A 12,955-nucleotide genomic window follows, 5' to 3' on the forward strand; every position below is an offset into this window, starting at 1 on the left:
AAATGATAACGAAATAAAAGTATTATTTTCCGATTGGAACCGATTCATTCCGATTAAAAATTTTGAATGGGATTCAATCGGAAAATAATATTTGTATTTTTATGCATTTTTCCGATTGAAACCGATTCATTGCGATTATACTCAATCGGATATTTCAATCGGAATTCTTAACCAGGGGTGACATATAAGCTATTGGATGTATATTAGACCGGTTCAAAAAAATCGACTATTTTTTTTTTTTCAAAACCCGCAGTGAAATATCTTCCTAGTCATGAAAAAAGAAGCCTGTGGAAACGGGAGCTCTTAATATCAATTTTGAAAGGTCGCTCATCTTAAATTTCTATTTTACGTTTAAATATAACATGGAAAAAAAAACTTTTATAGTTTGGAATTTTTCACCTTGGCAATGGCTCATTGTACGAATAAGCCCAGCATATATTTTTATAGAGAATTTAACGCTCTACAAAAAAAGTCTCGTATCATTTTTCGACAAATCCATCTGTTCAAAAGTTATTGGAGCTCGAATTCAAGTAAGAGTAAATTTTGAGATCTTTTTACTTTTCCGGCAAAACTATCATACTTATTATAAAATGTCATCAAATCATTTTTGTAGACAATTTTATTTTTTACAAATTATCATTGATAAATTTTTTTCAAATTCTGCATTGTTTTCTAGTTATTTCCATTTCGATACCAAGCTCTTAAAATCGATCAGAACACCATTTTTATAGGAGCTCGGCATTAAAATGGAAATAACTAGAAAAAAATGGAGAATTTGAAAAAAATTTATCAATGATAATTTGTAGAAAATAAAATTGTCTACAAAAATGAATCAATGACATTTTATAATAAGTATGATAGTTTTGCCGGAAAAGTAAAAAGATCTCAAAATTTACTCTTACTTGAATTCGAGCTCCAATAACTTTTGAACAGATGGATTTGTCGAAAAATGATACGAGACTTTTTTTGTAGAGCGTTAAATTTCCTACAAAAATATATGCTGGGCTTATTCGTACAATGAGCCATTGCCGAGGTGAAAAATTCCAAACTATAAAAGTTTTTTCTTCCATGTTATTTAAACGTAAAATAGAAATTTACGATGATCGACCTTTCAAAATTGATATTAAGAGCTCCCGTTTCCACAGGCTTCTTTTTTCATGACTAGGAAGATATTTCACTGCGGGTTTTGAAAAAAAAAAAATAGTCGATTTTTTTGAACTGGTCTAATGTATATATTTTATTATTGTCTAAGTTTGTTTTAAGATTAGCTTGCATTTGTTGCGCTGCCTACATTTTCTTTAGATCTCTCATATGGCTCCCAACTATTTACACACCTCAAGCCCGAACGCAATTTTACTTTGAGTTTTGTAAAAGTTTTGATTTTTTTTAACGTTTCGAGATTATTTCTCGGATTGAAATTTTTTTTTTTTCAAATTTAGTTCAAAATTGTTTAATTTTTTTCTCCGTGGCATATAAAAAAAAATATATATTCGGTTATTTTGGGCCACCTCAATTTATATTTTTGTAATTCAAAACTTTAATATTTTTTTGCATAGACAAAATATTAGACTAATAATAATTTTAATAATCAACAGTTCCTCGATTGTGTAACAAATGTATTACGTGGAAATTATTTCGTAAAACACGATCGTGTTCGCAATGAAATTGGTAAAAAAGTACGAGCTTTAAAGGCTTTAAAAATTCATCAATTAAATGAATTAAATAATTTGATGCAAATAAAAGCCGAATTACACGATAAAGCTCAACATTTAGCCGAACGTTATGAAGACATAAAAGAACATCAAGAAGAATTAACTCGACGGTAATATTTCATTTTTATTTCATAAACAAACCGAAAAAAAAGTAAACATAATTTTTTACTACAGTAATTGATTATTGTAATAATTTTTTTTTTTTTTAGATCAAGAGAAGTTTTGAGGCAAATTAATCACAAAGAATTAACAGCTGCTGAACGTACAGAAGCTTTAGAATTGAAAGAGTTAAACAGTAAAGTCGATGAATTTAAAGGAAAATTTGACCGATTGAAAAATAAAGTTGATAATCAATTGATCAAAAACGACTTGTCTATTGACGAAAGTAATCAAGATATTAGTAATGTTGTTGGTGTTAATAAAAAAACTCAGTTGATTTTGGGGGAAAAACAGGAGGAAGTTATTAAAAAAAGTTTACGTAAAATGTAAGTATACGGAGAAAAAAAAACAGTAACCATTGCTGCGCAATGCAATAAAACTGCATTAAATAAAAAAAGATCGATTTTCAATTTATGTGACATTTAAAAAAATTATAAAATTTTATTTCAGGGGTGACAGTATTGCTGAATTGATTGGACAAGTCAAAATACTTGAAGAAGATTTAGAAGTTTGAATAAAAAAATTTTTTTACTTTTCATTTTTTTTTTATACGTTTGAAATAAAAATATAATCAATAATTACATCAATGTATCCTCAATAATAAATATTCTTTTGACAAAAAAACGTGTTTTATTTATTCATTACTATTATTATTATTTTAATATCTAAAAAAAAAAATCTGAGAAACGATTGACCCTGCGAGCCAGTCCCAATACTTCCCGCGGTTTTCGAGCTCTTTGAGCTCGACAATACCTTCATATACATTGGTATTTTTGAGCTCTTCGAGCTCGAAAAAAGTGACTGTTAAAACCAGAATAGAGAAAACAAAAAAAATAATAAGAAAAAAAAAATTATTTATAAAATATAATAAAAAAGAAAAAAATTTAGAACACAAAAAAAAGTTTCAATTTTTTTTTTTCTTCGATTTTTTTTGACATTTTTTGGAAATTTTCTATTTTTTATGTTATTTCCTTGCATTTGCTGAGTCACCAACGCAAAAATTTGAGAAAAGTCCAAAAAAAATAATTTTTTCATTTTGATTATGATTACACAATTAAAGGAACAAAACTTGCTCCTTTAATTGTTTAGCTAAACTTTGATCGATGATTCCCAAAAAACGGTTCGATAGATCAATTTAAAAATTTACAGGGGTCTTGAAGGTACATTAAGCTAAAAAAGTCCCTGGCAACATTATTTTTTTTATCAATATTTGCAGAGTAGCGTTGATTTACTAAAACACCAAAAAAAGTCATTTTTTTGTACTTACTTCTAATGGGTGTTAGAAATAAAAAAAATTTTTTTTTTTCAAAAAATGATGACAGAGTCTTGTAGGGAATTTATTCAAGTTTTCACCGCCGCCCTTCAACTTTCTGTGCGATCATTGGTACCTGAAATATCGATGATCAAAGCCAAAAGGATCATTTTCTGTTTGTAGGCTGATATCTCTGCGACAATTCGTCCTACGAGGTTAAAAAAAAAACCAAATTGAAGCTGAATAAATTTGCTAAACGAACTATGCATTCGTTTAGTTAAAAGAATTTTTTCGCGGTCCGTGGGCTCTTCGGAAAAAAAAAAAATTCAGAAATTTTTTGTCTCGCGGTCTTTCTCATGTTTGCGCAATAATCGGAGATTTTAAAAAATTTTGAAAAAATGCACAAAAACTAGAGATTTCAAGCTGTAAAATGCATTTTTTGAAATCTCGATACGATCATTTTTCACCAAGTTACAGCCTTCCAAAAATCACTAGAAAATTTATGAAATTTTTTTGCTACTTTAGTTTTTTGCATTAGTGTAGAACATAAAAAATAATTAATAAACATACTAAAACCCTTAGTGTGAAGATTAGATTAGATTAGATTAGATAGTAAATTTATTGTCCAGGGTTGTTGAACAAAATACAGAATATATAAAGTAGGTAATAATAATAAGCAGATAATTAACATAAAAAAAAGTATAAAGAGATTTCCGTACATAGAAAAAAAATTTTATATCATTCATACATCATACAGGATTGTATGATGTGAGTGTGGTCACGTAATGAAGAATTTCGTCGCCCATGGCTCATCAGTTTTCAGCAGCCAAGAGTCCAGATCACGCTTGAACGTAGAAGTAGGGATGGTAAAGTCGACTTCGATTTTAATCGAAAATCGATTTTTCACTCAAAATAATCGATTTTTTACAATCGAACTATCGTCATCGAAATCGATTGATAATCGACTTCAAGCTTCCGACTTTAGTACGGTTGACGTCGCAACAGCAGCGCACCAAAGTCCGCAGATGCTATTTTCATGCAAATGGAAAATATAAAGACGAGATCTGTTCACGCAGAGAATTTTACAGTATTTTTTGCATCAAAAATTTATACACAAATTACTATAGTCATAGTAACATGAGGACAGTATGGAATTATTGTACAAATTATCAATACTGTAGAAATTTTTGAAATACATCGAACAGAATTCACAAGGTGCATTGTAATTTTGACAAAGCAACAAGTAAAATTCATACCAACTGCATAGTCAAATTTACCAGGCTAAATCAGAATATTTAGTATGCAGTTGGTATAAATTTTGTTTGTTGCTTTTTCAAAATTACAAATGCACCTTGTAAATTCTGTTCGATGTATTTTAAAAATTTCTACAGTATCATTTGTTACTATGATCAAAATGTCCTCATGTTACTATGACTATAGTAATTTTTCTATAAATTTTTGATGCAAAAAATACCGTAAAATTCTCTGTGTGTGATTATGCCTAATAACTTATCGCTAGTAACACATAACTGTTTACATTTTTTTAATAACTCTCTCATGACTACATATTTTTTAGTACTAATAGTCTTTTTTACCGCTGTTTGCAATTTAAATTTCCAAATAAGTTCCTGTGATTCATAACAAACACCAAATCAACAAATATGTCAAGTATAAACGATAAGTACGGAGAAATCATTTAGATCTAATAGGTTTGAGTGTTTGTTTTCGAATATTTTAAATTGTTGTTCTTGTATGTTGATATAGCTTAAAAGTATGGATATGTTGAAATAAAAGTTACAATATAAATATAAGTTTTGAATCTTTGTCTTTTAAGTAAATTATCATATTGTATGCAATAGTTTGCTTGAATGATAGAATAACCGAAAAAATCGATTAAAATCGATTGTGAACAACGATTAATCGATTCTTATAATTACAAAAATTACGATTAATCGAAAAATCGAAAATCGATTTTTTGAATTCCGTTTCCATCCTTACGTAGAAGCACTACGTACTGACCTCAGTGCATCAGGTAGGTAATTCCATAAGTATGGGGCAGCAGCAGCAAATGAGTATTTGTAAGCCTGAGTGCGATGGTTGGGAATAACCAGTCTATTAAAACTGCGGTTTGATTCTTGAGTGGCCTAGAGGCAGAATACACTGCCAGAAGTTCAGTTAGGTAAGATGGGGCACGTTCAATAAAAGCTTTGCGCACAATTATTAAAACTCCACGTGCTCTGGCCATGCTGACAGTAGGCCAACCCAGATTTATTCTAGCCTGAGTGATAGGAGAGTCCCAGGGCAGACCCAGTATAGATCTATGTCTTTGTTTACCAATCGCTGCAGCTTAAGATCAAGTCCCGAGCCGATACCAAGATATACAGCAGCACAATAATTAACATGTGGAAGCAGAAGAGCATTTACCAGAGTTTCCCGCATGAAAATAACATATATTTTGATTATATATAAAAAAATATACCGTAAATATATAATTTTATAAAACGGCAAAAATGTATAATAAAATATAATATTTATATAAATTCAAAGTTATACTTTGATTTATAATTTAAATTATAAAAAAATATATACATATTTTCATAATATGTAATATAATTATAAAATATAATTTTTAACTTATAAAATTCATTATAAATTTACATATATTGGAATGATATATAATAGAATATATTTTTTTATATATTAAATATTATATTGTTAAATATATTTTTTTATATAATTGACGTTGGAGAATCTCAAGATATTGAATTGTATATTGTATTATATAGTACATTATATATCTAAAAATATAAAATAAAATATGAAAAATAAAGACTTTCAGTTTGACGATGATTGTGAGTATCAATGAGAATATATTTTATTCGAGTAAATTAAGTATGTAGATCGAACTTGAAAGGAAGTTTGTAGAGAGAGTCGTTATGACTATAAATTTTCATTTATATGATTAATTTTTAATATAAAAAAATAATTACTCAAAATAAAATAAGTTTTAGAGGATACCGAAAGAGCATTCATGGAACTGAAAATTTTTCGAAGCACAAAAGTGTCATGTATATCTTTTAATATATACAAGCTTATATACGAGCATTATATATTATATTATACTGTTAATAATATAATTTGAATTATAAAATCATAATATATATAAACCTATAAATGAATACTATATAATGACATATATTTTTTTTATATAATCTAATATTATATGGAGTTTTTATAATGATAATATATGCCAAAATATAAAATTATATATTATATTGATATACTTTTAAAATATAAAATTTTATATTGAAAACGGCAAAAAAGTAGTTATTTTTAAATATATAATTATTTATATTCTAAATTATACTATAATATAATATAATAAATATTAGTTTTTTTCATGCGGGTTTCCTCATGTTTACGTCGATGTAGTTGCGTAGGCCATATAGGGTAAGAGAACCAGTACCCCCTGATTAAAAAAAGTGATTTAAAACGATTCGAAATAAAAAATTTTAAATACTTTTTAATGCTTTTGAATACCTTGAATACTTTTGAATCTCTCTTCTTATGGGCATTTAACATTGCAAATCTTTTTAAATCGCTTTTTTTAATCAGGGCCCAGCCCCAAACCAGTAGCCAGCCACTTTATGTTGAATTACATCTATATATATTTTTAGCCAATGTTAAAGTATATCCCCGGCTGGCTACTTGTTACGGGCTGGGTACTGGTGCTCTTACCCTATGTGGGGCATTCCACGCCAAATCGAACGGTTTCAAAAATTGTTTTTTCCGATTTTCTTAATTTTTTTGTATTTTTTAGTAGCCCTCAAAAAGGCGTCCTGGTAAATTTTGAGATTTTTTTTATTAATGGTTCAAAAAATATCGAATTATCAAAAAAACCGCTCCCTGATTAAACAAAACGATATGTGACGATTAAAAATTTAATCTTCATTAATCGTCATGGTTTTTTTTCACATTTAATCGTCAAAAGACGTTTTATTATTTTACGATTAAAAACGATTAATGACGATTAAAATTTCAAATCGTCATAAATGGTTTTTAATCTCCATACGAAACCAGAAATTGCAATATTATTTTACGATTAAATACGATTTGAAATTTTTAATCATAATTAAATCAGAAATGAATTGTAATTACAATTGATTTCTGTTTTATTGTAAATTTTTTTTTGTTATTAATGCGAAATAAATGTTGGATTTCAAAAATTTTTGATGAATAATGAAGTATATTGTTATTTAAATAGGAAAGGAGACCCCCCTTTGCGTCAGCTCAATTTTTGAGATATTTACCTCAAACTTTAGGAAAATTTTTTTTAACTTCCCGCTAAGAAAATTGAAAATTTTCAAAAATTCGGGAAGTTATTGGTTTCGGTCCGATTTGCAAAAATCGAATTTCCATCAGATGTCGACGTTTTGAGGTTCTAGGAAACTATTCTGACTAATTTCACGATGATGTCCGAGTGTATGTATGTGTGTACGTACGTACGTACGTATGTATGTTTGTAAATATTCATAACTCTTGAACGGATGAAACGATTTTGATCTTTGAGGTGTCATTCGACGCGGCTTGTTAATGTCTTGAAGCCGTAAAAATTTGAACTTAATCGGTAGGGTGCGTTCAGAGATATTTCAAAAATAAAATTTTTTCGAAAATGTTTTATTTGGATAACTTTTAATTTGCTCGATGGATTGATTCCAAAATCTAATCAGCTCTAAAACTCTATAAGCCGCGTCGAATGCCACCTCAACCATCAAAATCGGTTAATTCGATCGCGAGATATCGTGGGAGAAAGAAATGCTAAAAAACGTTTTTTTTCAAAAACGACAGCACACAAACGTATTTTCGAGCTCGATCCGCTTTTTTCATTGAATAAAATAATAATTACTGAACAAAATTACTCAAAACTAATATGTTCTTCTTTATATAAGTCATTGAAAGTGATTGCTAAAAAATCGTCATGTTCGCTGGTATTACGATATACTTACACGATGTAGATACAACGTATCACGTAAATACTTATTTTTGAGCTAATGATTGAACATAATTGTAAATAAATATATAAAAAACGCTCATTCATTCATTATTTTGGATTCTAAATTTTTAAACTTTGACATAAACCCTAACCCTTTTGAGCTTGAAAAGCTCTTAAAAAAGGGAAACAAAGGTATCTTCGAGCTTGAAGAGCTCGAAAATATATTCACAACAAAGTTTTAAAGATCAAGGAGCTCGAAAACGGCATGAAGTTTTAGGGCTGGCCCGCAGGGTCAACCGATAGACAGATTTCTTTTTTAAATTTATGATTTTTTTCAACAACAAATACTATCTCTAAAATTTTTTGGAATTCAATGAAAACTTATGAAATTTTATCAGATCATTTTTAGAACAAAATATTGTGGAATTATTCTTTCACCAAATGGATTTTCATAAACGTTTAAATACTAATTTAATTACCAATTTTCCACTACTGACGCCAGACAGATAAAGTACTTAAGTTATATACGAAAGTGTTTGGTATATATGTATTTTAGTTAATAGATAATACTATACAAACATTGTACTTAATATTTAATGCTTCAAAAATGTCATTACCTTAAATGATATATTTATATCTATACCTGTACCTGAATACACTCTATGCTAGAGAAAGCAGTAGACATACGGGTGTAATTATATGTCTCCAAATAGTCCCTTTGTCTTTTCTTATCTACACAAACTCTTAGGATTAATTTTAAGATGGGTCTAAATGGGAAGGTCATGAATGATCTAAAGTATTCATTGACCCTTACCATTAAAATCTAATTACCGATATTTGAGTACAACTGGATACAAAATCCCCTCCCTAAAGTATGTTGCAGTATATTCAAACCCCGGTCCCAAAAATTTTAACATCATTCAGTTTCATACTTTCAACCGAGTTGTCTCTGGGTTCAAATAAAATTTTCAAAACTCTAAACCACAAGTTTTTACACTTTAAAAGTTAATATTCATCATGAGTGTTCAGTGTTCTGGTTCAAGTCCGTGTGACGTGGAAACTGGGTTCAAACGAAGTGCGGATACTTTCGAAGTTGAGCCTGATGCTCAATCAAAAAGAGCCAAAACTGAAGAAGTAAGTGAACCGGCAACAACTTCTTCACTTCATTGTGGAATCGACGGAAATATAAACTTCCGCCCAGTGAGCTGCCAAAGGGTTAGGCCGACAATTACCATCAATATCAAGACAAAAATGGTGCCTATCCAGAGGAAGGTTCCGGTGCCACAACCCGTCATCGTGGAGAAGGAGGTGGAACTGATCACGGTTCCGAAGGCAGTGAAGCCAGCTCTGCAGAATCGAGATTTGAGAATATTGAAACCAGTTGTCCATAGCCACGAAATGTCTGGCCTTTGCTCAGTAATGTAAACAACCATGTTGTTTACTTGTAAATATTTTTTTGTATGTATGAATATTATACCTTTTAGAAAATTATTCAACACGCGATAAAAGAGTTGAGTCGTTAATTGGGTTCAGTAAAAATTTAATTATTTTTACTTAAAACAATCATTGACTAATCTTCTTTTCTCGAGTGTGCGGAACGCAATTGATGATACCTCCTCGTGGTGCGTTCTGGGCATTGATAAATTTTTTTATAAAATGTTTTATAAATTAATTTATCTTTGGCAAAATCATCAAACTTAATTTTAATATGTAGTTTTAACTAAATTTTAATAACGTTACATTTGAAGCGTTTAAAAATCTTTTTTTTGAAAAAAAAAACGTCCCAAAGAGTCAATTTTTAAAGAAGTTAATAGTTATTTCAAAAAATGAAAGCCTTTTTTTTTAAAAAAAACTCATCATTTTTCTCGGGTATTTAACTAAATGCTGTTCAATATATCTTGCAAAACATCGTTTGTTGATAGGACATCATTTTACATCGAATTTGTTAATTTCCGTACTGTTCGCATTCTATCTCATCGTAGATATTTTCGATTAAATTTAGGTTTGGTACCATTCCGAGCTCTTCATAATTATATTAAGGTTTGCCTCAATCCATTTTTCTATTTTCCATTTAAATAACACGGGAAAAAAATAATTTTTTTTTTTAGAATTCTCCAGCTCATAAACCAATCAACGGATTTTCATGCACACCTAATGTTTTCGTAGGAAATTGAACGCTCTACAAAAAAAGTATCCTATATAGTAAATTTTGAGATCTTTTACTTTTCCGGCAAAACTATCAGTCTTATCAAAAAATATAACAGGAGTTTTTTTGTAGATAATTTTATTTTTTACAAATTACTACGAATAAAGTTTTTCATTATTCTGCGTTGTTTTCAAGTTATTTCTATTTCAATGTCAAGCTCTTAAAAAAATAGATTTCTGATTGATCGGAACAGTAAATAAATCCCAAAATTTATTATAAATTTGACTTGAAGCGTAAATAAATTTTGAACATAATCGGGAATAAAAATTTAGAAACCGCTTCTTCATTAATAATTTTCGATCCTTAACTTGTCTAACTCTAGCAAAAAACGTAACATGGTAGAAATAGAAAAGCTCATAAAAAATAATCGCGGTTAATAGAATTTTCGAGCTCGACGAGCTCGAAAATATATTCGCAGTAATGTTTTCAAGCTCCTTGAGCTCGAAAACAGCGGGAAGTTTGGGGCTGGCCCGCAGATTCGACCGACGCCCAGATTTTTTTTGCATGTTATTCAAATGGGAAATTTCAAATGGCTACCGAAACCTTTTAAAACTGAGCTAAAAATTTGGCCCAAAGGGAGAATTTTTTTCTCGATACATAAGTCCTTTTTAAGACATGAATTCGATAGGTTGGTTTTTTTGGCTCACCCTAATGTATATATATTTTAATCATTGATACGTACAGAGTAATACCACATTCAAATCTATGTATTTACTATGTACATATTAGGGTGGTCCTTATTTTGGACATTTTCGAATTTTTATGCTCCCAGAGGTTCATGTGGTTCGAAATAAATAAAAAAAAATATCCTCAAAGTTTCAGGTCTCTATCTCAATTTTAACCCGTGCCGCACAGCGATGCAAGTTTCCCATTTAAATAACACGGGGTTTTAGGCATTGAACAATTAATTTTTTATTCCGGCTAAAGTAATTGTTCGAAAAATTTGAAACTCTGTAAAATTTATCCTTATATTACCAGCTGCTCCTCAGAATTTTTACAGATTTTCAGCTACTATAAATTTGGGGGTACAGCATGATGAAAAAAAAGAAAAAAATTATTTTTTTATTTTTAGCTAAAATTTTTTCAAATAACATATGAAATCACTCTGCATCTTTATGAGAAGTTCTTATTTTTTTTCATTCTCGCAACTAAGTGGGTGAACGGCATATCTTTGTTGCACTAATACAGTAATCAGGAACTTTGCATTAGTGTGCAGTAAAGTGTTTCTTAAAAGGATTTTTTGAATTTATTACGATCACTTTACAAACGGCTTCAATTGCGATAGAAAAAAATTCCCTCGCAGATTTGAATCACGGTGGAAACACCGTGGAAGTGTAAACACCGTGGATCCACCGTGGTTACACGGTGGGTTTGTTCCATTTCACCACCGGGTATACACCGTGTATCCACTGTGATTACGCGGTGTATCCACCGTGATTCCACGGTGTTTCCACTGTGATTACGCGGTGCATCCACCGTGATTCCACGGTGGCTTTGTGCTATTTCACCACCGTGGTTCCACGGTGTATCCACCGCGTAATCACAGTGGAAACACCGTGTATACACAGTGGTCAAGCCACCGTAGAATCACGGTGGATACACCGCGTAATCACAGTGGTAAAATGGAACAAACCCACCGTGTTTCCACCGTGATTCAAATCTGCGAGGGTTCCCTTAAAAAGTTTGAGCTCTTAATTCCAACGGGATCACGTGCCGCAAATTTTGTTTTTGTGATTTTTCAAGTTTATTATATTTATTTATAGAAGAGATCTATTTTATTAATAATTTATTATAGTTAGAAAATTGTAAATAAATAATTATTACGATATTATAATACACAAAACTATCAACCTTTTGTTTATTATTTATTGCTTAAAACAAATAATAAACTTAAAGGTGACCAACTTATTTAAGCAAATATTGAAAGAAATTTAATTTATTGATAATATTTATTGAATGTTAAACTAAGGCGTAATATGATTAGTGGCATAGATATACCGATCTCAGATATTAATTGAATGCATTATGTATTTATGAAAAAGACACAAAGTCAAATAACATAAAAAATAAAATTTCTTGAAAAAATCCCAAAAAAAATTTTGCGGTAACTCTTCCCGTTAGAATTAAGAGCCTAAACTTTAAGGGAATTGTTTCTGTTGTAATTGAAACCATTTTGAGAGGTGATCGTAATAAATTCGAAAAATTTTTTAAAGATACACTCTACTGCACATCAACGCACTATTGTCTTATTTAGCGAAGTGCGCTTTAATTTTTTGAAAATATTTGTTTGTTCATAAGAAAAACTCGTCCAAAGCTCCTGATTACTGTATTAGTGCAACAAAGATATACCGTTCACCCACTTAGGTGCGAGAGTGAAAAAAAGTAAGAACTTCTGATAAGGATGCAGAGTGGTTTGATATGTTATTTGAAAAAAATTTCAGAAAGAAATAAAAAAAATTTTTTTTCTTTTTTTTCATTATGCTGTACACCCAAAATTATAGTCGCTGAAAATCTGTAAAAATTCTGAGGAGCAGCTGCTAATATAAGGATAAAGTCTACAGAGTTTCAAATTTTTCGAACAATTACTTTAGCCGGAGTAAAAAATTAATTGTTCAATGCCAAAAACCCCGTGT

General features: G+C 29.8%; 1 protein-coding gene across 1 annotated transcript in view; it reads left to right on the plus strand.

Annotated features, from left to right (window-relative positions):
• The window catches only part of LOC130677255 (nuclear pore complex protein Nup88), a 162,289-nt gene extending 159,806 nt beyond the window's left edge, over positions 1-2,483 (plus strand). The window contains exons 8-10 of the mRNA XM_057483940.1: positions 1,596-1,822; positions 1,922-2,197; positions 2,322-2,483. Of these exons, the coding sequence (XP_057339923.1) occupies positions 1,596-1,822; positions 1,922-2,197; positions 2,322-2,385 (567 nt within the window). The 3' untranslated portion in view covers positions 2,386-2,483. The remainder of the gene's footprint in view (positions 1-1,595; positions 1,823-1,921; positions 2,198-2,321) is intronic.
• The last annotated feature ends 10,472 nt before the right edge of the window (positions 2,484-12,955 follow it).

Source organism: Microplitis mediator, chromosome 11 (genome assembly GCF_029852145.1).
Source record: "Microplitis mediator isolate UGA2020A chromosome 11, iyMicMedi2.1, whole genome shotgun sequence".
Taxonomy (NCBI): domain Eukaryota; kingdom Metazoa; phylum Arthropoda; class Insecta; order Hymenoptera; family Braconidae; genus Microplitis; species Microplitis mediator.